Here is a 25,435-nt window from a genome sequence, read left to right on the forward strand (position 1 = left end):
AACATGGGGTGATGTGGTGCAGAAAAGGGACAGCACATACAGAGGGTGAGATGCAGGGCAAGGATGGAGAATTCAGCAGAAGCAGGACATGAGAATCGGAAGTGACTAGGAGAAATGGAAGCCCAAGAGTCCCTGGGAAGAAGGAGAGATGAGAGATGGTGCTCAGAGGCATTTTTATTTAAATATTATGAAAACGGCTATACCCATAATGCTGGAGGACTTGGTGATACTATCAGCTGATATCCAGCTGCAGATTGATACTGCACATAGACAACAGGGCCAAGTGTGACAATATTTGTATGTTGCAAATAATGGGAGCAGAGTCATGATTGTAGCGGAGCATTGAGACAGAACATAATTAATACACTTACTCTTAGAATAGAGTCCCCAAAAAACCTGTGATGAGTTTACACTGTTAAATAGTTTAAGGAGAAAATAACTCTGTCAATACCAGCAAGTAGGGAACATCAGTTCCATACAATAAGGAACATTCTCCTTAGGTTGCAATCTGTACCTTAACACCACATGGCATTAGTAACCAAACAGAACACCAGTAAGATAAGGAGAAGTGCCTGTGGTAACTGTGTTCTTTTTTTCCTTTTTTTTTGCAGGAAAAGATTTGCCCTGAGCTAAAATCTGTTGCTAACCTTTCTCTTTTTCTTTTTCCTCCACAAAGCCCCATTGCATGCATCCTAGTTGTAATTCCTTCTAGTTCTTCTACGTGAGCTGCCACCACAGCATGGCAACCAACAGACAGGCAATGTGGTTCTGCAACCGGGAATCAAACTTAGGCCACTGAAGTGGTGACACTGCTGACCTTTAACCACTAGGCCATCAGGGCTGGCTCACAGTGCTTTCTTTATGATAATAAATTAGCACAGGCCCCAAAGCCAATAACCATTTAGCATTCTGAAAAGTCTTGCCTGATGATGTATAAAATTTGCTTTTCCACTGGCAATGCAGTGAGTCACCCGTTTGTGGAAGAAACAGTATAAGGAGTACCCCTCCAATGTCTCCTATGGGGTAAGCTACTTTCACATGTGCTCCCATAGCACCCTGTGCTTAATTCAAGCACAGTACTTATTATACTGTATAATAAGTATAAGTAATATACTGTCTGGTCATTTGTCTTTTTTTCTCCAGTGGACTATGAGAAGCTTGAAGTCAGGGACTACGTCTTTCATTAGGCCCTAGCACATTATACACTCTCCTTAGAGAAATTGTTTTTGCAATAAGCACTTCAGGGATTGTAAATGTCTTACGGTAGCCAAAGAAAACAACACTAGGCTCAAAGTCCTTTTCTATAAAATGACAACATTGAACTTCACCATTGTCAAAATCTCCAGACATTGAGGCATCATTTGTCTCAGATACTTAATATGTTGAAATGATTTAGAACATCCTGAAGTTTTCCCAAGAGCCCATCGACTGTTGATTCAAGCATTTCTTTAACAGAGGACAGAATCTGAGATCCTAGAGACCAGGGTCTTCATTAAGCATTGGAAAATTCCAAAGATCTCAGCAATGATGGGATGATGAGATGGTGATTCTTTGGGGATCTGCAGTTTCACCTTCAATAGTAAGTCACTCTAAGTGAAAGAAGCCAGACACACAAGGTCGCATATTGTATGGTTCTATTTATGTGAAATATCCAGAACAGGTAAATCAATAGAGACAGAAAGCAGTTTATGGTTGCCAGGGGCTGGGGGGCAGAAGGAAATGGGAATGGCTGCTTAATGGGTAGAGGTCTCCTTTGGGGGGGATGAAAATGGTTTGGCACTAGATAGAGGTGATTGTTGCACAATATTGCGAACGTCCTAAATGCCACTGAATTGTATACTTTAAAATGATTAATTTTATGTTATTTGAATTTCACCTCAATTTAAAAAATATAAGTCCCTGACAATCTTGAACTAGCTCAAGATTTATATCAAACTGCATTCTCTGAAGTTACAAATAACATGGTGTTAACTGACTGCAGAAACGTAATGAGGGTCTACTTACATATCTTATTTGTGTTGGGTCTATAGTTCCAAAATATCTCTTTGCCAATCAGCTTTAAAAATAATGATGTTAACAATAACAATAGCTAACATTTATTGTGTGTTTACTATGTTCCAGTACTCTTCTAATCTCTTTGAGGATGTTAACTCATCTAATTCTCACAGTAACCCTATTATGTGGGTACTGTCATTATCCTGAGTTTGCACCAAAGCAGTAAGTGGCAAAGCTGGACTCAAAACTCTGACCTGGCCCATTCAAAGCCTATGCCTGTCATTAATGACTCCAGATACACAATAGATACAGCCCATGGTGTTACTTGCGACTGATTTGAAGAAACCTTGTTTGGTAAGATAACCAAGCTCTTTGTATGTTTTTCTAATAGCAAAAATATATCTGTCTAGTTTTCAAGTGAATGAGTACAATAATGGGGTCTAGTTGGTGAGCAACTCCCTTGAAGGAGGAGATTCCAAACAGACTTGACCCAGTTAAAGGGGACAAAGCCAGCAGGAGCTATTTAAGCTTCCAGTCTTTTGGGAAATACTTTGAGAATTCTGCCAACACCTTTTTCAATCAGGCTTTCTAATGGCACAGACGTTCTGCACCCAGGTTCCTGTGTTCCTTCCCAAAAGGCTTCATCTCTAGGAAGGACGAGTGATACCCTCTCCACAAAGAAGTCCGTGGCCAGATTAGCTGTGTGAACATTGTAATGTTAAACATGAACATGAAGTCTTAGCTTATTTGGTAATTCTGGCAAAACACCTCATGAGAAAATATTGTGGGTGAAGTCTTTATTGGTTCTTGAAACACCATGGCTACAATAAATCTTCCATTTTTGTGTGCATGGCTATTTATTAATCCTGTTAAATACCCTGAAGTATCCTGAGGCACATATCCTCAACCTTTTGAATAGGATGCAATCCTTGAACCTCACGGTTCTGTGAAGAATCCAGATCATCTGATGTCAGGTGATGTGACCCAAAGGCGTAAATTCTGGGCTTCCATTCAGCAGCATTTGAATAGCTTGCTCTTTCAAGGTGGGCTTTTCCTCATCGAGAATCCACACTCTACATCTTTAAGTCTGTGAGTCACCACATCCTCCAAAAGTGGTTAGTATGCTTGAAAATGATCTGCAGATATTACGGAACATGAATTCCTTGTGCTCAGCTGCTTCTGTTGGCAAAAGTTCCTGCCTCGTTTATGAACAATATTTAAAGGAGCTCGTGGTCCCACTTAGTTGGGGTCCTTTTAAAATGTCAAATATTAATTGCTCAAAAGGCACTATTGGAGGATTTGACTGTGAACTACATAAGCCAGGTGATCCCTTAACGTCTCATTTAATACTCCCCGACAGGTAGCATTGAGACAGAGAGTAGGGCTCTGCAAGAGCGAGTCTCGTGCCCTCACAGGAGGTGAATTCCCCTTTTGAAATTCAAATCTCAACTAACAGTGGTGGTAAGAAGTGTGTCTTAGTCAATATCACAGTAAGCATCACCTCTCAATGTGCTCCAGAGTTGCTTTACAGTTGCCTAGTTGGCATCTCCCCTTGGGTGTCTTAGGCAATCTCAAACTTAACACTTGCAAAACTGAACACTGGATTTATTACCTTCCTCCCAAATTTTTCTGATCTCAGTAAATGGCTCCATCATTCACCATTGCTCAGGCTAAAAACCTAGAAGAGATATTGAATCCTTTCTTTCCCTCACAACCCACATCCATCACTAAGTCCTCTTATCTCTATCTACAAAATATATCCCAAATCAGAGAGCCATCATCCTCTCTTACTTTGGCTGCTCTAATAGCCTTCTAACTTGTTTTCCCGCTTCCACTCCTGCTCTCTGAGGTCTATTATTTAACCAGAGGCCAGAGTGATCTTTCTAAAACAAATCTGATCTGGTGACTCTCCTGTTCAAATGCTTCAACGATTTCTCATCACATTTACAATCCAATCAAAACTATTTATTAGAGCTTAGCAGCCTCTGCATACCTCTGTGACTGTGCTATTTTCCTCCTGAGTCTGTTATGATTTGACTGGCCTTCTTGCTGTTCTTCAAACTCACCAAGCTCATTTCCATCTCAGGACCATTGCACTTGCTGTCCTTTCTCTCTGGAACATTCTTCTCCAGATGTTTGCATGTCTCACTCCCTTACTTCTTTCAGAGCTCTGCTTAAATGTCACTTTTTTAGTGAGGGCTTCCTGACCGACCTATCTAATATAGCCCTCCTATATTTTTTATCCCTTTACCAAACTTTAATTTTATTTATAGCATGTATCACTTCTGACATATTTAAATATATGTTGAATGAATGAATGAATGGTCTAGCACTTTAACAGTACTAGAGAGTGAATTTTACCACCTACTGTTGTCCAACTGTCTATATATTAGCATTGTACTATATTCCCTCTGAATACAGTACATTCCCCTCAGAACACACTCTCCCCTGGCAGTAAAAAGAATACCTTAGCCTTTAAAACTAAATCCAAACTAATCACACTAACAGACAATTTCAAGAACACAAAGGTATAAAGACACCAACCTAGGTCTCAGCAGGAATAAGAGTCAGAGCACTGAGTCACAGGTTCCCATGGCATGCAAACATCTTTCCCCTGCAGCAGTGGAATTGCAAGATATTACACAAGACACAGTTCAAAGGCCACCACAGGGTCCTGGGTGGAGTAGGCAAAGATTCAGGACTGAGTTACAGCTTTGAAAGCGTACAATGCTATTAACTGCTAACCCACAGGACTTGACCTCAGTGAGAATAGGGACACTGGACCCTTTGGACTTAAATGTCTCACTCAGTTCATTTCCCAGTATACCAACGTACTAATGAGTCACACTGCGGTGATAGGGCTAGCAGTTCTTTTAGGGCTGCACGCTTCTGAGTAGAGCATTTACAGGGTCAGACAACAGGCAGCGAAGAAAAAAGTAAAGGATAGAGAGATGGGAAGTGAAAAGGGAGCGGCAGAATGGGAAAGTAAGAACAGGAGAGAAAGAAAGGGAGACTTGATGAGGTGGGGTGGGGATGAGGGAAGCGTAGGTGTGTGTGGGATCCTATCAGATCTGCCCTCCACCTGCTGCTCTCCCTGCCCACCACCTCTTTCCTGTTCATGGCCCAGGGCTGGCTCTGCAGTCAGGCTTTTGTGAAGGGCAAGTTGGGAAACAGGAGCGCTTTACACCATGCCCCTGGTGCCTCGCAAGGCCTTCACTGTCCCCTCTCTGGTTGTCGCTCTTATTTCTCCTATCCTTTCTTTGTTCCCTCAGTGCATATTCCTTGTCCCCCTCCTTTCCTCCTCGCAAACACACTAGTTTTCCATCACTTGGAATGGACAGATTTATTACCTGCAAAGGAGACAAGAGCTTTTCTTGCGTCCCGTGAAAATAAATTGAGACGTAGCGACATAGCGACATCTGAGTCTTGGGAGTGGCTCTGCTGCAGCGGCTGCCACTCTTCTTTGATCTCAGTTGATAGGGACATCCAAAACCACTTCCTTGTGATCGGTACATGAACTTGCCACAGGAACCACCCCCTGTCCCAGCTTTACTGCCTCTTTCTGTCCCAGTCTGATCACTTTACCGGGTTTGAGGTTGTTCTACGCTCCAGGGCATTTCAGGCTGGAACGAGGAGCAAACAGGACTCAAATCACAGTCAGGGCAGGGCACACGTGAACTCATAGGCCTGAGGCCCAGGGCAAACTGTTAAGGAGCTCCTGCATTAGGTTCCCCAACAGGAAACAGTGGTCTCCTCACGTAGCAGCCCCTTTGCTTGCTGCATTCAAATTCTACTTCTGCCACTTTCTAACTATACTGGAACTTATGTAAGCTAATTAAGATATCTAAGTCTCAGTTTCCCCTTCTGGAAAAGAAAAAGACAATAACTCCTACCTTCAGGATTTTTGTGAAGATTAAATGAAATACTTTCTGTAACGGGCTCAGCACTGTTTCTGGCACAATCAATGGAAGCTATTGTTATTATTACTACTCAGTAGTGGATCCTTGTGAACAGCCTTTACAGATCATTATTCTCGGCTGCCAGGGGCTCCTGTTCCTGTTGTTTCTCTTTCAGAGACCTTGAGCAATTCAAAGCCTGTGAGATGTAACCTGTTAGGGCTCAGCACAGCTGGGAATCCAGAGACGTCAAAGTCTGTTGGCAGGTGAACGGCTGGCCTGTTACAAGACAACCTGAAGAAACAGGGCAGGGGAGCCAGAAACAACAAGCCCAGGATTGCTACAGTTGTCTTCCTTAGGAGTTCTGCCAGCTCAGATTGTGGAAGGACTGGGGAAGAGGCTGGGGTTTTATAAGCAAGTGAGACAATAAAAACGACTTGTCTGTGTAGTTTCTTGCTGACTTTGGTGCTGATGTGTCTTTGGGGATCAAATCACCACAGGGGAGTATCGAGGCCTTCTCTGTATCTCCAACATAATCTTAGGATTTTATATTATTACCTTTTTCCTCTCAACATTTATTGAATACCACCTTCTACCCACAGGCCAAGATAATATAGGGCCTCGTTTGGTTAGAGTATGGATTTGATACAATTGCCAACATGAAGATTCCAGCCATTGTTTAAAGGGATAGAAATGATGTCTGGGGTCTCGTGGAGAAATGGTGTTGTGTTCTAGGGTCAGCGATGGATCTCTGGACCTCCTAGGTCATGCATCAGGCTGAGTGAGGCATACCTTGGGATCAGTCATGCGCCTTTTCTCTCAGGTTTCCCCAGTCTGCTTCAGGTTCCTCCCAAGCTCCTAGATCTGCTTTGTACAGGCCCCAGAATGGGCGGGGGGTGAAGGGGGAAGTGACTTCTTCCTACATTATATCTAGAGAGTGGACTGACCCTCCATTGTACAACAGGCCTGAGTGCCTCTACGTTACATAAATAAAAACTGTCATATAGATGTCTATGCACATGGATGAACAGAGGCTAGGAAAAAAATCCTTCATGTGTTAGAAAGGTGAGTTGGTAGGTGATTTTCCTTCTTTTTTTATTCGGCTCTTATTGCTATGATGTTATTTATGCAAAGGAAAAGGAAAAAAAGCCAAATTCTCTCATCTATAATATATGCTTCTTTTGATAGTATTCTCTGGAGCAGGATTTTTTTCAGAGGCTTTATCTCTGCTAGCTTTAGTTATTTAACTAGCACTTCTTATTCTCCCTCTGAGACTGGGGATACATGTCTTGCTCAGTCAAGTTGGTTGGAAGCCTCAGGGAAACTTGGTAACATATGAAGGTGAACAAGAGTTATACATTCACAGGTCAAGCTGCATAAATTCCTGCCTCCTAAAATCAGGCCCTGCTGATGAAGTGAGTTCCTGCTGGTTCAGAAAGGACATTCCAGAAAGAACCCAGGTTTGGGGAGCTGAGGTTAAGAGTGACTAACGTAAAAAATCTAGATGGCTTGTTAACAAAGGTTTTTAAAGCAGGGCAAGAAAAACATTGAATTTAAGGAGATTTTTCAACTTCAGATTATATAGCACTTCCAAATGAAGGGGAAGTGTCAGAGATTTATTGTTTTCACTATCATAAGATAGTGTCCTCTAAAAAAGACTGAGATTTGGAATAGTTCATGAAAATAATCTGAAGGACATCACAATAAATCTAGGAAATTATTTCCTGTTTTTAGCTGGCTTGGCCTGAAGACCTCACTGTCATAAAAATGAACGCCATGTTTAACTTTTTATCTGGTTCTCAGAGTGCATTTATGCAATAAACACATTCCTTTTCAACTTACTCTTACCTAAACTAGATTAAATTAGGCACTTTATTGTGATTGATCTTTTGTATGGTTGATCTTGCCATCCACACATTATTTTTGGATGTTATCATCTTTTGTTTTTATTTTAGTCACATGCAGCCTGTATTCTTGCCAGAGCTAGGGGGTTTTCCATTTAAATCTACCATTTAATTACCTCTCTTTGAATGTCTGAGTCAGCTACAAAGGCAAGCTCAACAAGGAGTGTACACTCTGAGAAAGAAAATAATTACATAAATAATTATACACAGTACACAAACAATTTAAGACAGGATGTGGCACAACAAGCTAGAGGAATTTTGAGGAGGATCCTTTCATCCAGGAAATGGAGGAAACGCGTTTCAAGATGGGAAGGGCATGCTAAGTAGGAAGAATCACTTGAGCAAAGTCAGGGAGGTAGGAAAGCACAGAATACATTTGGAGCAGGCAGTGAGCCATCACTGAAGTTCTTAGGCTGAGTAAGGTGCATGCTCAGAGCATCCATTTGGAATCGCAACAATAAATATTTACTGAGGGCTGGCTAGGTGCTAGGCAGTGTTCTAAGCACTAGGACTACCCAGCAGTGGACAAAACAGACAAAATCCCTGCCCTCATGGAGCTTACATTCTAGCAGAAAAAGAGTCAATAAACAAACAAAACATACAATGTAAGCATTTTAGATGGTAATAAGCTCTGCGGAGAAAAAGCTGTAAGGGGAAAAGGATATTTTAAAGAGGGTGGTCAGGGAAGGAAACGCCTGAAGCAAGGTCTTGAGCCGTGTGGGATAACCAGGGGAAGAGTGTTCCAGGAGTGGAAGCAGCAAGGACAAAGACTCCCAGGTGGGAAAGTGTTTGCAATGATAGGGGAACAGCAAGGAGGCCAGTGTGGCTGGAGCTGAGTGAGTGAGGATGAAGAGGAGGAAATGAGGCCGGAGGCGGGAGCCTGATCTTGGGGCCTCAGTCCCACTCTAAGGACTGTGGCTTTACTCTGAGATGGGAAGCGCCATTGGAGGGTTTGAAAAGAGGAGTGACATGATCTGACTTAATACTTTATGGCTACTCTGGCTAACTGGGAGATTGTTTACTCCAGAGATTCTGACTTAATTGGTTTGAGGGGCCTGAGCACCTTAGTTGTAAAAGTCTTCCAGATTGAAAACCACTCCTCTAGAGTTTGCAATACGTTCTCACATTCATTACCTTAACTTGGGTCTCTCAACAACTCTATGCAATGTGTAGATGAGGAAACTGAGGCTCTTAGAGGCTTAAGTGACTTTCAAGGACACATGGCCTATAGGGTGTATAGCTAAGACTTAAACCCAACTTATTGTTGACTCTTAGCCTAGTAGTGATCTTTCCATTACAACACTGATATTATCAATGGGACCTTTTATTCTATCAGTTTGCCACTAATATATAAGAATTTTGGTGGATTTATCTTATATGCTGAAAAATGCAGATATTACCTTTACTAATTTTTGGTTAACACTATCTTCATGCAGCTTTGATTCCATGATCTGTCATCTTAACTACCCTCTTGCCATTAGATCATGTTATTCTCATGCAAAAAATGAGATATATACTCAACTTTAGCTGTATTCTGGCCTTGCTATTTGGCCAAAATCTGCTTTTCAGCTTTCCCTTCAGCCTCGGCCTTTGGAAGGCCAAACTGTCAAATTCCCATTGGTGCAGCCACTATGGTAAACAGTATAGAGATTCCTCAGAAAATTAAAAACAACTACAATATGATCCAGGAATTCTAATCCTGGGTTTTTATCCAAAGGAAACAAAATCACTATCTCGAAAAGATATCTGCACCCCCATGTTCACTGCAGCATTATTTACAACAGCTGAGACATGGAAACAACCTAAATGTCCAGCAATGGATGAATGGATAAAGAAGATGTGGTGTACATATATACAGTGGAATATTATTCAGCCATTAAAAAGGAAATCCTGCATTTGTGACAACATGGATGGATCTCACTTATATGTGTAATCTAAAAAAAACTCAAACTCATAGATACAGAGAACAGATTGGTGGTTGCCAGACATTGGGGGAGGGGGTGGATGAAATGGGTAAAGGTGGTCAAAAGGTACAAAATTCCAGTTATATGATAAAAAAGTCCTGGGGATGTAATGTACAGCATGGTGACCACAGTTAACACTACTATATTTTATATATTTGAAAGTTGCTAAGAGAGCAGATCTTAAAAGTTGTCATCACAAGAAAAAAAAAATTTGTAGGTGTGAAATGTGGGGGACTGGCATTGGCCACCCCAAGATATGTCTCTTTGGCATGAGGATTATTTTGGGCTGGTTACTTTTAATAAACTGGGACAGGAAGGAGGCTCTGAGGAGTGGAACTTGCTTGCCCTTTGTTAGCACACATTTACATTTGTAAAGGAAATCTCCATCTGTAAGGATGTCTCCATCTCTATACCAGGAAGAAGGGATGACTTTATCTCTAGAAACTCTTAATCAATGACAAAGGCAAGGATTTAAATCTGCATTTGTTTATTGTACTTGTGTGGTAATCTCCCAAGATCGACTCCCCTCCACCCCCAACATCCTCCTTTGTCATTAGCTGAAGATGATGTTTAAGGTGGGGGCTTCAGCTATTTTGGTGAGTTGCTCAGCTTGCCTGAGCCTCTCCCATGCATACATGTTATAAAGCTTTGTTTAATTTTCTCCTGTTATTCTGTCTCATGTGAATTTAATTTGTTCTCCAGCCAGAAGAACCCAGAGAGGGTAGAGGAAGTGTCTTCCTCCCCTACAATTGTGATGGATGTTAACTAAACTTATTTGCAACATACACATATATCAAATCATTATGTTGTACACTTAAAGTAATACAATGTTATATGCCAATTATTTCTCAATTTAAAAATTGCCAAACATAGCACAACTAGAAGGACCTACAACTAGAATACACAACTGTGTACTGGGGGGACTTTGGGGAGAAAGAGAAAAAAAAGATTGGTAACAGAGGTTAGCTCAGGTGCTAATCTTTAAAAAAAACTGTCAAATTCCTATTTCACTTACTAGCAACCCTACACTTGGTATAGCACCCCCATGAGGTGACTTCACTGGGTGAATCAGCATAACTATATAAGAACAAGGTATGTCACTCAGAATTATTGTTAATATATGAATACGTACTTTCAAATATAGGTAAGCATTTTGAATGTACTCCTTATGTTGAATTTCTATTAATAGTTTAAACATAGAGTACACTGCAGTAATAATGGTGGTTGTGAAAGATTATTTTATGTAAAAAAATTATTGAGAACCTTTAAATAGCAAAATAGGGAAATAATTGAAAGTTAATATGATTATAAGAAAGGTTGGCTGGATAAGTTTAGGAAGAAAATTATATCCTTTTGATCCATAAACATATGTACAATTTAATAATAAAAGGCATACAGAAATATACACATATGAGAAATTCAAACTCTAAATGAGAGTAACAGTTTCAGGTCTGTATCTGAAAATAGTCAGAAAGCATCTTTTTCAGTCAGAGCACAAGCTTCAGTTTCTAGAGGGCTTCTACAAAATTGAATAATCTCCCTTGGCCAAATCTAGTTCCGGAGATAAAGCAGATAAAACTTTATCTTAGTAAGTTCCTACTAGTTCCTACTAGGTGGCAACATCACTATCAGAAGCACCCTATACCAGCAGAGCTGGCGAAAAAATATCTTGCTCCTCCTCTGACTTCACTTGAAAGTGGGCTTTTATTTAAAATCACAACGTGCAGCATCGTGACTGTAAGAACATGTGAGAACTGTAATGCTGAGAATTTGTTCCTGCATTATTTTGAACTTCTAAAGTTTGACTACTAAAATTTTTAATAATAAAATTGTAATAATAATCCAATTCTTACACATTCAGATTTGCCTTTATATCCCAGAGATTAAGTATTAATTTTAACATTTATGTTAAATGGCTCTTCAGCATTCAGCCAAAACATGAATTCAGTGCACTTCTTCATAATTCTCCAAAGGGCTTTTGGAATGAAAATCAAACCCAAACTCCTTAGCATGGCCTACAGGTTCCTAGCTGGCTTGGCTCTAATCTCTGGTTCATATCACTCTCCTCCCACCATTGTTTACTCCCACCAGTCTCCTCCTTTCGGTTCCTCTAATGCCAAGATTTTTCCCTCCTGGGGCCTCTGCTTTGTCTTTCTCCTCCCCTTTTGTATTCTTCAAATCTCAGGTCAGATATCAGCTCCTCAGAGGTCGACCCACTGAAAGTAGTCCACCTCCCCCTCCATCTACATTAATCACATAGCATGTTTTACTTCTTCCACAGCATTCATCTCTACCTGAAATTATCTTCTTTTTTTATGCTTATTTTCTGTCTACACTAAATTGTAAATTCCATGAGAGAAGGAACTTTGTTTAGTTCATTGTTATAGCCTCACTACCTAGACCAATGCCTGGCACTGAAGAAGTGCTCAAAAAATATTTGTTAAATAAATGAACATGTAACATGACATTCAATAAGGATGCCATCTGTTTTGACTGGGTCCCCAAAGGACAATAGATTAGATACCAAGTACCCCTACACCCTAAAGCCATGGGAGATCCCTACCATGTACATCCCTAACATGTAAGATACGCTAAGAAATTGTGGCTCAGCATTATTCACCACTTATCTCCAACCCAAAAAAGGGGGGGTGGGACTGCTAAGTCACTAAGAACATTGCTTTGGCGATACCTAACACCTACCCACACATCCCACAGGGTAAAAAAAGATACTTCCCCTCCTCCTAAGCTATGTGAGAGGAGCTTTCAGGGAAACACCTGGAGGACTTGATACATGTCACCTGGAGTCTGAGGGAATCTGGGATCGGGTACTTTCCTGAGAAAACCAATGGCAGGATAGAGAGAGAGAAACAAGTTGCACTTTCACCAACTGTGGATACAAGAGTTTTTTCCAGGGGAAAGTGTACTCATGTCAACAATTTACTTTGTTATGCACCAAAAATAATATGGATTATTGGACAGATAGAGGGATGGATGGATAGATATGTGATAAATGAAGTGTAGCAAAATGTTCCCAGAGACTGGTGGGGGAGAATTCTGCCTGAAGCCATTTTAAAAGGGATCCCAGCTAAGAGGGCTGCCTAGCTGAGCCCCCAAGGGATCAAGCAGAGGGTTGAACCCTCAGAAGTCCAAGGGCTGAGGGCTAGGGTCCTAAGCGATTGCCCACAAGTGATTTCACGTCTGTTATACATCTGAGACATCTGAGAAGCTCTGCCACCCTCTCCTTCACAATCCAAACCTGTAGGAATCTAAAAGCTTACTCAGTGAGTAGTGAAGGTAGAGGAGGTGGAGATGTAAAAGGTAGAAAATGAAAGTGGAACGTGTCACATCTCTCACCACAGGCTTCCATCCTGAAGCACAACTGAGCTTGGGAAAAGGAAAAGCTTTAACTTAGAATGAAATTTGCGTGCCCTTCATTGAGATTTCATTGAGGGCAGAAAAAGAAGTAGCCCTCAGAGAATTTGAAGAGACAGCAGAATAAAAAATCAAAGAATTCTATGTTTGCATCCTACGGAATCCTGCTCATTCAATAAAATGCACATGCCTAACAAAACCCAACCCTGGAGGAAAGGATCCTGATTTAATATTATATCACATGTTCATTTACTCAACAAATATTTATGACGCACGTGCAATGTGCCAGGCATTGATATAGGTAGGAGGATACGACGGTGAATAAGACAAACATTTGGGTGCTGGCCCCGTGGCCGAGTGGTTAAGTTCGCGCGCTCCGCTGCAGGCGACCCAGTGTTTCGTTGGTTCGAATCCTGGGCGCGGACATGGCACTGCTCATCAGACCACGCTGAGGCAGCGTCCCACATGCCACAACTAGAAGGACCCACAACGAAATATACAACTATGTACCGGGGGGCTTTGGGGAGAAAAATAAAATCTTTAAAAAAAAAAAAAAAAAAAAGACAAACATTTGATAGAAGTAGAGAAGTTCTAAAAGCCACTGGGGGTAATGGTAACATTTGGCATCTTGATAGAAATTTGGGTTACATAGGTACAGGCATTTGTTAAAACTAGAATTCAATATTTGTTTATAGTTTTTTTCTTTTGATGTAAAATTTACATACAATGACATGCACAAGTCTTAATTACATATATGTTTGCTGAGTTTTGACAAATGCACGATCATCACAACTCTGCCTCCCTGCATGGTCAGGAGATAACCTTGCCTCCTACTTCACTGAGAAAATAGGAGCCATTGGACAGGCATTCCCTCAACTCATAAACGTATCTGCAGTCCTGTCCATCCTTTCTGCCTTTCCTCTGTTATCATGGACAACACGTCCCTACTCCCATCTGGGGCCAATTTCTTCCCTTGGTTTTTGTATCCTATCCCCTCCAACCTCCTCAGATGCCTTGCTATATTGTATTATCCTTGTCGTCTGAACTCTCATTTCAAGGAATGAGCTTGTTTAAGAACCAATGCTGGATTCTCTCTCTTACCTCAAAGTCCTGACACATACCATTTCCTTTTCTTAGAACAACTTTTCTACTGCATCTCCTTCACTTATCATAACTCCTACTCACTCTTCAGATCTTTGCTTAGAACCTAATGAACTTCCTTTTTCACACCACTCAGCTCACCTGTAATTACTTGTTCAATATATGTCTTGCCCACAAGACAAACACAGTCTCTGCCCTCACAGTGTCTTATTAACTGCCACACCTCCAATAGTTAGCATAGCACCTGGCACATTAAATATTTGTTGCTGAATGAGATAATTAATTAAAACTCAATCATATAATCTGCAAAATGTAGTATTTTTAAAATTGTCTTCTTTTTCCTCATAGATCCTTCTAACAGCTATTGCAATCTTTTCTAGGATTGCGTTAAAGAAGGGCATTATGACATTTTTGTTCTTACAATTTCTTATCATTCTGTTTTTAAAATTTAAATGTCTTGTACATAGAAGATTCTCAACAAGAACTATTTCATAGTCATAAAAATCCTATAATGTGGAAAAATCCTTAGAGATCCTATCCAATTTCCTCAGATCATTCCCTAGAAGAAGAAAGAAGACCAAAATACTGTAGTATTTTTATGACTTCATTATTACTGCATTATTATTATCTTTTTTACTCAGATGGGAGTAGCTTATGGCTTGAGACCACCAGTGGGGAAACATTGTGAAAATTCAGAGTTCTTTTTTATCTTTCAATTGTGAAGGAGGATGATCATCTGTTAGTTTATATAACTACATCTTATAAATAGCTTAGTTTTTCTGAGCAAACCTAAATTCATTCAGCATTCAGTGATAGACACTAGGGGCCTAACATTACATGAAATGTTCATGTATGTAACATTCATACATACACGTGAAACCTAACCACATAAACAGGTATATATGCACACACACTGCACACACATATATAGCATTTGAAGAGGCAGAAGAGTTAAAACTAAATAAATGAGAGATCTCTATCTAAATATATGTTTCTTCTTAAAAACAGTTTCTACTGCCAGCCTTGATGTAAGCCTTGATGACGCAATATAGCTCCTTTCACCAGGTGAAAATATAAACGTGTGTACAGTTAGGGGCTTCACAGACCAGCCTCTTCTTGGAGTTCTACTCAAAGTAAACCAGATTAACAACCCGGACTAACTTGAAAAGGCAATTCAAATCTTTACTGATGTCTCCTGAAGCCTGACAAAGCAAACTTCTTAAACTTCTCTTTCTCAGCTGTGACTCCACACCAGTCCCCCAAGAAGGAGCCACCTCTACTCTCTCCCTTCACTTAAGTATAATTTAGTTTATATAGCTTTTTATTTTTCTTCCTCACCCTGAAGCTGACCAGCAAGCAAGAACTCTTCCAGGAAGGGTCAGAGGGTGTGTCTGATGAGATGCCCAGGGGGAATCTGCCATGCTTACCAAGTGTCCAGTGTCATGGCAGTCTCTTTTCTCGAGGAGCTAATGAACTGGAGATAAAAGGAACAACCAGTAAGTCCAGTGGAAAAAGCAACATACCGGAGTATATAATTACCTGTTGGGCGGTGGGATACAGACTCGGGGTAAAATTTGGAGATAGGCGACATCAGCCTGGAGGTGAGCCTAGAGGTGGGCCTGGACCTAAACAATGAATCACCTAATCAATAAATTCGTGGAGCCTCCTGACTCAGTTTCCCTCTGGTGACCCTTCTGTGGTCTTTTCCTTTACGATCATGATTCCCTTTATCTAGGTAATGTAAGGAAGGATCATACGTATAGCGGGCAGCTAAAAGCTCTTCCAACATCATTAACATGTGGTTTGGGATAATGAAGTGGCCTGTGAAGCCTGGAACCGGGTGTCCGAGTGGCCTGACAGTCCTTCAGTTGAACAGTCCAGAGGGGCAGTTAAACCCCGAGCAAAGCGAAGAGGTCTGGGGCACCTGCTCCTAGGAATCGCCACCCGGCCTCAGCCTCCAGCTCTGCCGGCTCCGGTGCCCGCCACCTCCTGCTCAGGCCGCCCGCGCTCCCTCAACCCACTGGCCCTCTCGGTCCCCTCCCCCTCCTCTCGCTGCCCGCGCCGCCATTTCCGACTTCGCCTTCCGCCCATTTGGGCCCTCCTCGGGTTCCGTCCCAGATGATCCCTCCCCTAGGCTGCTGCCGCCGCCTCCTCCATCTCCTAGAGCTCGAGCCGCCTCCTGGGCCAGTGGCGTAGTCGGACTCTGTCGAGGCCAGTCGGATAGGGGCGGCGGTCCGGAGCCTGGTCTCGAGCCGAGCGGGGGCCATGGAGAAAGCGGCCCGAGGCGCTCTGCACGTCGACTAACGCGGGCCGCGTACGGCTGCAGGCGCCATGGACCGAGCCCCCGCAGACCAGGTACGCGGGGTCGGGCTGGGCCGGCCGCGCTGGGGCTCGGGGGTCGCTGCTTCTTCCCGGGCGGGCCCTGGTCTCCGAGCGTGGGCCTGGACGGCCGGGGCCCTTGGGTTCCTGCGGGTGCAGATCCCTCCTTGCCTGGGAGCCTGGCGGTGCCCCACTCTCCTGCATTGTTCCAGATGCTGTCTCGGGCGTGGGGGCTTTTCCAGCCCCGGATACCACCCACCTCCCGCACCCCCCGGGCTGCGGACTCGATTTTGCCCTTCCTCCCTGGCTTGGTGAAAGGGGCCAGAAGACTCCAAGTTGTCCGTGCTTCCCCGAGAGGAGGTTTTATAACTTCCAGCGAATCTCCCCTTCACTCCCCCCCCCCCCCTTCCTTTTAGTTCTGGAATGTGTTCTCAAGGTGGAAAGGCTTTTGAAGGCTTCTCACTCAGAAAGACTGTCAGAGAATGTGTGATAGCTACAGATGAAGGGGGGAGGGGGGGTTACGGGCTCTTTAGATCTATGTTTCATTGAGCGAAGCATTGTTTTTGCAATGGTTTTAAGGAGATGTTCCCTTTAAGATATGAAATACTACGGTTTTCCCTTGCCCTTTTAATTATTTGGCAAAAATTAGTATTTTTTAAAATTCGAACTTAGGTTTTAATTGTGTAGGACCCGAAGCATGAATTCATTTGCGAGCAGCCCGTTTTCCTATTCACAAAGTAGTCCCATGTAAGTGTTCTGTTTTGTTTTTAGTTGCATCAAATTCTTGATTATCCATGCTGGTAGGTGTCGGGAAGTGGGGATGATGACAATGTAAAAAATGGCCTCGAGTAATAGTTTTTTACCCCCTAGAAGTTTCAGTAGTTTCCATTCTTGAGATCTCTATGAAACGACTTAATTTGATGAAGTTAAAGTTTATTTACTGTCCATTCTCCTGGTCATTGGAAAGCTTTGCCCCGTGATGAACTAGGCAGATGGATGAAGGAAAAAGAAACTAGTGATTTGCCTAATTAATTTACAAATGCATAATTAGCACCTGCATAAATAAGATTTCCCAAATTCGTGTATATGTATCTATGTAACTGGTCAGAGCCAGTTTTGATTTTGAAATCGTGCTCTTTTAGCAGGCAGAACACAGCTTCCTAGTTGTGTATATCTGTTTTTTACAAAAGCTTTAATTTAAATAAAGGCTTTATGTGAGTATCACTCTGAAAATACAGATGAGTTTTATGAAGCAATACCTGGATTTACCAAGGCAAAATTGACTGGAGCCTCTTGGCAAGTATAGACAGGCTTTCCTGTGACCCAGAGTATTCTGTATACAGCCTATATCCAATTTAATGAAGAACAATTCTTTTTAAGGTATCTGTCAAGAATGCCTGACAAATGAATAGGAAATTTTCTTGAATGACGTTATTGTATATGTGTCACTAATGAAAGTTAAACATTTTGGTCCCTCGCCATGATGCCAGAACTGTGACCAGTAATGCTACCATATGTATACTTATGGTTCCTTTCATCCAAAGGAAATGTAATTAACTGTTTAGATGGTAACTTTTAGCAAAGCTCTTTGTGTGTGATTATCTAACAGCAAGTGCTATGAGCAAATTATTTAAACTAGAGAGCCTCTTTCTCTTTCATCCTATATCTTTTCGAAGTCCACAACCTATTAAAACCTTGTAGAAATTTAAGGGTTAGAAAAAAATCATGAATGTAGGTTTTCTGTTGAGGAATTTTTTCCTTTTTTTCCCCTCCAGTACCTCCTACCTCTTCCCTAGCCTAACCCTAACTGAGGACATGATTTGAACCACCCCCTTCCTCCCCCCACATACTCACAGGAAACTTGAGATCCAGAAAAGTGATGCTACTTTGCCTAGTTCTGGCTGTAGGCAGTTAATTCAGGGGTCCACGGATGACCTGGAAGGAGTGTGCTTCATTTTATGTTAGCATTTTTCTGGGACAAAACTCCATTATTTTCATCATATTCTCAAAGGATCTGTCATTGAAAAAAAGGCTAAGAACCATGAACTTAATGCTTGATTAGGGACTCAAACTGAGATTTGTCAACTTTCTGGAGTTCTTGATTGCTTCCACTATACCATAGAGTAATGTACTGGCTTTTCCAGGTTATTTGGAATATTACTTTTATATTTTGACCAATGAAGTGAATTTAGGTAGGTAAAAGTCATTAAAAGTATATGTGATATGTGCTGAATTTCCATTTTTACTCACAAAACATTTGTTTATACATTTTAAACCACTGTTGGTTTATATTCAGAATTTCTTGGCATGCCTACAGCTTTAAAACTTACTCATAATATTGTAGTGGTTAGTAATTCGTAGAAATTTGATTTTTAAAAAGCGGTACTTCATACAGATAGGGGAAGTGGGGAATGGATAGTGAATAAACCTCGACTTGTCAATTTAAGTCATTTAATAGAGGTCTTCTTGAGAGGTCAGTAGAGGTCATTCTTGAGAATGGAAAATACTGAAACTTTTGGCAGGGGTGGGGAACTATTATTTTAGATTATCTTTTACATTGTCATCGTCCCTGCCTCCCAGCACCTACTAGCCTGGATAATCAAGAATTTGATGCAATGAAAAACAAAATACAGCACTAATGGGACTACTTTCTGCATTTTATCTTAACCTAATTGAAATCTTTGGAGTATTGCACAAGTGTAACTTTAAAAAAAAGTCTTGTCTGTTTTGCCTGAAGGCATTCATGTTGTTGTACTTGAATTACCTCTTTTTTTAAAATCTGAAATCTTTGTATAAAAGGGTAAACTGTGTATATGTTGATCAAGATTATAAAAAGTAAGTTACTGGGATGTGTGTTAGATAATAGCCTTAATTGCAATAATGACTATTTGAAAGAATGTTATGACTAGAAGAAAATCTCAGGAGTATTCTCTTTTAGCAAGATTGTATTAAATCAAAACAAGTAGCTTAATTTTAACTGCCAGAGTTAGATATTCTAAGGACAGATATTACTTGGTATAATGCTCTTTTTTTTTTGTCCTTAAAAAAAAAGCTGGAGTAAAGGGATGTGGAGAATAAATCATGGAGTTCCTTTTGTTTATAAAGGCTTAGAGTTTCTATTTTTAGGAAATTTAGGACAGTGTTTTGAGATTTTTTGTTTTTTTAAATAAACGGTGACCTTAGCAGTGACAGAACACTTGAGGTTTACAGACTCTTTTGTATTATCAAATAATTTAAACATTGGCTTAATTTTTAGTTCATTAACATTAGATAAGTTCTTTTAAAAGAATTTACAGAATTATTGATCACTAATGTCTTTAACTCTTAGAAAAGCAAACGTAACAAATACGTATGACTTCATGCAAAGTGCTCTTCACCAATAAAGATACAAAATTATTGGCTTAGAATTCTTTCCTTTAAATAATTTATAAACTTCAAATAATATCGACACTGCAAACTAAACATATTCTAAGTAAGATACTATAAAATGTTTATTATTCAGTAATACTTATAGTTGGCTTTTATGGATATAGGTAAATGACTGTCTTAACAGATTTTAAAAATAATGCTTTTATAATCAAAAAAAGAAAGTGAATAATGCTCATTCAGTGAAAATATCATTTGGAAATTTAAAAAGGAATTTTTCCCTAAGCTTTTAAATGAAAGAGGAAATAAAAAAAGTAGAATTATAGGTTATTGAAAAAGTAATAAAATACTACATGTGAAAATCTGTGGGATGTGGCTGAAGCTATACTCTGGGGCAAATGCATAGTCGTAAGTGCTTTTTAAAAGGAAAATAAAAACATCCAAGGTAAAAACGTAGAGGAAAACCCCATCAAAGCAAGAGAGAAAATAAATGTAAAAACAAATTAATAAATTAGATAATCCAAAAACTACTATCAAATTTAGAAAGCTGGTTTTTAGATAAATACCATGAGATTTTAACAGGATTAGATGCAGTTTATTTTAAGAAAAAGGGAGAAACGTTTGGATAGCAAAGCAAGTGGGCAGAGTCTAAGTTAAATACTTTGATTTTTCCTCAGTGTTTTTCGAAGTCTTGCACAACTTATATATATGTAACTCCTGCAATTTGTTTTGGCAAGTGATTTACTTTCAGTATAAGCGATTCCAATGAGAAAACAGGACGGCCAGCAGATATTTCTTAAGCATTAATCATTTTTTCCTTCAGAAGACATTTATTTTATCTTTGGCCATGAGATGTAAAATATCTTGATGTTTGATACATCATATTTTTACCTTAACATAGAAAGAATGTTGAGGGTTTGCATGGTCCTGTTTTTTTTCTGTGGGTGTGTGGTATATACTGAAATTTTCACTGTGGGAGGGTGCCTTATTATGTTCTACTTCAGTTTTGATTTTAAGTGGGTGTCATTTTTCTGTTGCTTAATCTGGGAAAATTATTTGCATCTTCTGGAGATTCTGTCTTAGAGGGGTTTAGTGTGCCTTTCCTGCTGATGTGTGCTTCATAGTAATGTTTACCCATTTTCCCTAAACCAGTCTAGTACAGTGCTCTTTCCAGAACATGTGCTTCATGCGTATTTGTGGAATTATATAGGCTCTCATGATCTGAATGCATTTGTTTAATAAGCTCTTTTTTTTTTGGCTGAGGAAGATTGGCCCTGAGCTAACATCCATGCCACTCTTCCTTTGTTTTTTAGTATGTGGGCTGCCAGCACAGCTTGGCCACTAACAGAGCCAACAAAGGGGTGTAGGTCCACTCCCGGGAACCAAACCCAAGCCGCCAAAGTGGAGCACACTGAACTTAACCACTAGGCCACCAGGGCTGCCCACTAAACTCTTTTAAATAAAGTTTTTATAGTTTCAAGTTCTGATAAATTCTTGGGTTTTCTAGATTATTCACATCAAAGAAATTTTATTATTGACATTTGTTTCAATATATGTAAAATTTAAAAGGATGGGAAACTAAATTTCTTTTTTCAAATACAGGTTTCTGAGCTTATTATGATTTTTCATTAGTTTAGAACATTTTGAAATTCTGAAAGATAAAGATAATTTTACTATGTAGATAGTTTTTTTGTTTTTAAAGCAAATAGCAGTATAGGAATAGTTAGACTTTGTCCTGTGTAGTTTAGACTTATTTCGTATTTTACATTCTTTAAGGACACAGCTCTGCTGTAAAATTTCTGATTTCTAAAAAATAGATCTTGGCAAAAGTAGAGAGACTAAATACAGAAATTCAAACTGAGGAGTATCATCATATGAAGTAAGTAGTCTAATTTTTTCATAATGTTTTATGTCCAGTAAGTAAGGCGTTTTTCTTTAATTTCTGTACTTATATAATTGAATGATTGCCAGAATTTGTTGCTTACTTAACATATTGTCTATATGGGCTTTATATATGGGATTTTAAGAATAGTTTGGGATCTTAACCTTACTTTTCAGGCCTGAGAACAACAGATCCTGCATTTTGATGTATGATACTGAAGGCCCCAAAGTCACAGTAGGCAACTTTGAAAACCAGAGTTGTAACTACAGGAGAAAGTTTGCCAGTCTGTTCCTACTAGTGACATCTTCTGTTTGTGCAGCTGTTGACTACAGCAGCTTCTCTTTTTTGCTAAAAACAAAGGATCATTTCAGCATTTGTGAGTTTTATTGTTGAACTCTGATATCTAGAATTGCACTTAGAATAGAAACCAGTACAAACCTTAATATTTAAAGGTATATACTGTGTATGTGTGCAACATTAGTTGTAAGTTGTGCATAACATTTTTTGTACAGTAAAATACGGATGAAACCAGGTATAAAAAATTTGTTGCAACTTTTGACTTGAGCAAGAATTTGAATTTGTTGTTACCAAAGTAATTTATGAGTTGGTATTTTGGGGGGGTGGGTGTTAGGAAAAGTGTTATTTTTGGCTTATCTTACTTCTTTATGATTATATTAATATTGTTTCTTTTTTCATGTTAGACTGAGAATTTGATGTAACCATGTTGCTTGCTTTAAGGAAAAAAATCCTAATGTCTTCTAGTCCAGATTTATAAAACTATTCAGAGAGTTCTCATATTTTCAAAAGGACTTTTTGATTTTTAAAAGAAATTCTAAAAATGACAGGTTTAGTGTAGTTAAAATGCGATTTAGGTTTTCCCTCTTGTTACGCGTATGTATGAACTATATAAAGCAAGTTTCCATTATCTGTGCATTACTGAAAATCAGCTTTTTCTCCCTAATTGGGGAAACATTTATTAGGTTGATATTTTGTACCTTAAATAAATAAGCTTTGAGTTCTAATGACTATCAGTGAAAATTACTGACTTATACTGTTAGCATTTGAAGGAGCTTTTGCTTCCTGTGTTAAAATTCAGGAAACCAATTTCAGTTCACAGATGTTTGTAAGCGCCATTACTATATCTACTTCAGATTTAGTTAATAGTACACAAGTAGACTTCAAAGTTAAATCAGGTTGGGAGGAAGGATATTGAATTAATACTGCCCTATAGTTCAGATTTCTTCTCCTTCTCCCCCCCTTTAACAAGCATTTCTGAATATTTACAGTGAACTCTTTTTAGAGAACAAATTTTATGAATAAATGCTGTATATTGAGCATATCAAGTGTTGTCTTTAGAATTTCTTGGATTTGTTACTGATTATTTTTGTGAGAAAACATGCCTGAAATTTATTCTGAGGACTATGCCTTGGTGGGAACTTCTAATAAATACCACCCTAATGGATTTGTTGGGATAAAGTTCTAGTTAGGACTATTGCTTTGAGGTAATTGATTTGGGTGGTTGAAACATTGGATTGCATTTCACTTACTGGTTTCTTTAAGAAGTGTTTTAATATCTTTTTAGATTGTAATATTTATGCGGTTTTTAACATTCTGCTTTTGCAGAGTGTGTCTGTAGATTTTTTCTTTTCATAATTAAATTTTTAATTTTAATTTAATTTAAATTTTTAAATTTGTTGTTAAATATAACAAACACAGAAAGAAAACTACATAAAACCAATGTATAGATAAATAAATTGTTATAAGGTGACCACCTTGTAAGTATCACCCAAGTTAGGATATAGAACTTTGCCTGGTACCCACAGACTCTTCAGGTGCCTCCTCCCCATCACAAGCTCTTTGCTAAGAGTAATTCTTATGCTGACTTTTATAGATCATGTTTACTTTTCTTTATAGTTTGTCACCCCCATGGGCATCCTTAAATGCTTTCATTTTTTAAATATGTCTTTTAAATCTCTGTAGATTTATTATAACAAAAAAATGAAATAAACTAAAGTGGAATACATATTCTACAATAATTTAGTTTGCTCACCTTTTCTACTGGGAAACTGAAGTACTCATTTTTTTCCCAGTTTAACTGTGAACCGGAAGTTTTTTTCCCCTTAAGTATTTTTTTCATTCATCTTAGACATTTTCCTTCCTTTTAATTTAAGCATACTAATCTAATTTCCTGAAATGAACAGAAATAGACTGTTTTTTAGACTATTCAAACAAATATAAAGTAATTGTCCTTCAGAGCTGTGTTCAATAATTTTTTTCCCCTAACAAATTTACTTAAAAACACGTTGTTTAGTCTGAAGAGCTAGATTTCTTACTACCAGCTTTATTTTTGGACTCTGAGGTATGACTTCCGTGTTCTCTTGATTGTTTTAACAGCTTTGGTTACATAAGAAATGATTTCATTGAAATGTAATGTTTGATAAGTTTTTCCCTATTTTATTCAGTGGCTTTGTGTAAATAGCTTAATCATATGAAGTTATTTTAATTTGACGGTGCTGTTCCTTTGAATATTTTGTGAATTCTGAGAAGAGACCTAATTGTTGTTTGTGAAGACTGACTCTTCTATTATTAAATTGTGAATTCGTGTTAAGTGTTTTGCTTATTTGTTAGTAACATGTTTCACTTTCTTTTTGAAGAATGTCAAGCTGTCAGCTGAGGTGGAGCCGTTTATCCCTCAGAAGAAGAATCCTGATACCTTTATGATCCCTATGGCGCTCCCAAATGAGAATGGAAATGTTTCTGGCGTAGAACCAACTCCAATTCCCAGTTACCTGATTACTTGTTATCCGTTTGTGCAGGAAAACCAGTCCAATAGGTAATTTCTTTATTGTTGTTTTCCTTTTTGGGGGGACAAGGGATAGGAAAATACAGAAGTTGGCAAAGCATACTTCTTAATTTTTTTCCATTTGTAACTTTTGAACAGTAACCATTTCTTTATTTTGTAAGAGGAGTAAGTAAAACCAAATGATGTAGAAATTTGAAGATTGTTGACATGGATTATTTTCTCATTTTTTCTGAGGGGAAATGGAGTTCTTTGGATATACCTTCTATAATAAGTCATTGAGATTTGTTTGAAATTATCTCAAAGGGAGGAGTGAATTATTCAGAAAAAGGTGAAGGGAAACCCTTTTTTGAGATTAGACATCTTATCATGATTACCAAGGCAGTCTGGCATAAGAAGAACATACCAAGGGATAGACTTTAACTTTGAAGCTTTTATGGTTAGCGTATATCTCTCGACTCCGATTCTGGTTTAAATTTAGCTTCCGTGCTATATAGTCACAGGGTGACTTAGCAAAATGTTGACAATTCAGATAACGTGTGACCTAGTGGTTAGGGTGTAACTTGTGATAGTCACGATAGCGTTCCTAACTCTGCTTAGACTGTCTGAATGATTAGCACTTCATTGGTATAGTTCATTTTATTCCTGTATAAAAGTACTTCCAGCCTCTTTCAAGTTATATCACACAGAAATTGTACTTCTGTAGCCTCTGCCCAGCTACCCCTGACAGCTAAGGCAATCAGTTTTTCTACTTCTGTAAGCCATTGTGGTACACTAGTGTGCCAAGGCACACTCTTTGAGAAATTCTGGATGTATGAAAGAAGAGACCACTAAAA

The 25,435-nt window shown here is 39.3% G+C and overlaps 1 protein-coding gene and 1 long non-coding RNA gene across 9 annotated transcripts in view; one reads left to right on the top strand and one right to left on the bottom strand.

The window, feature by feature from the left end:
* LOC139076753 (uncharacterized) overlaps window positions 1-16,316 on the bottom strand; it is a 65,053-nt gene extending 48,737 nt beyond the window's left edge. For 2 of the 3 annotated variants that reach the window (XR_011528663.1, XR_011528664.1), the window contains exons 1-2: window positions 16,157-16,316; window positions 15,571-15,706 (exon numbers count right to left, since the gene is read on the bottom strand). This is a non-coding gene — a long non-coding RNA (uncharacterized lncRNA). The remainder of the gene's footprint in view (window positions 1-15,570; window positions 15,707-16,156) is intronic. The other variant, XR_011528667.1, reaches the window with a different exon arrangement.
* The window catches only part of SECISBP2L (SECIS binding protein 2 like), a 47,922-nt gene continuing 38,535 nt past the window's right edge, over window positions 16,049-25,435 (top strand). For 4 of the 6 annotated variants that reach the window (XM_008521519.2, XM_070580713.1, XM_008521520.2 and 1 more), the window contains exons 1-2: window positions 16,326-16,587; window positions 24,454-24,632. In XM_008521519.2, coding sequence (XP_008519741.1) covers window positions 16,564-16,587; window positions 24,454-24,632 — 203 coding nt within the window. In that variant the 5' untranslated portion in view covers window positions 16,326-16,563. Of the gene's footprint in view, window positions 16,588-24,453; window positions 24,633-25,435 lie in introns of all 6 variants that reach the window. The other 2 variants (XM_008521521.2, XM_008521522.2) reach the window with 2 other exon arrangements.

The sequence above is a fragment of the Equus przewalskii genome, chromosome 1 (assembly GCF_037783145.1).
Source record: "Equus przewalskii isolate Varuska chromosome 1, EquPr2, whole genome shotgun sequence".
Classification (NCBI taxonomy): Eukaryota; Metazoa; Chordata; class Mammalia; order Perissodactyla; family Equidae; genus Equus; species Equus przewalskii.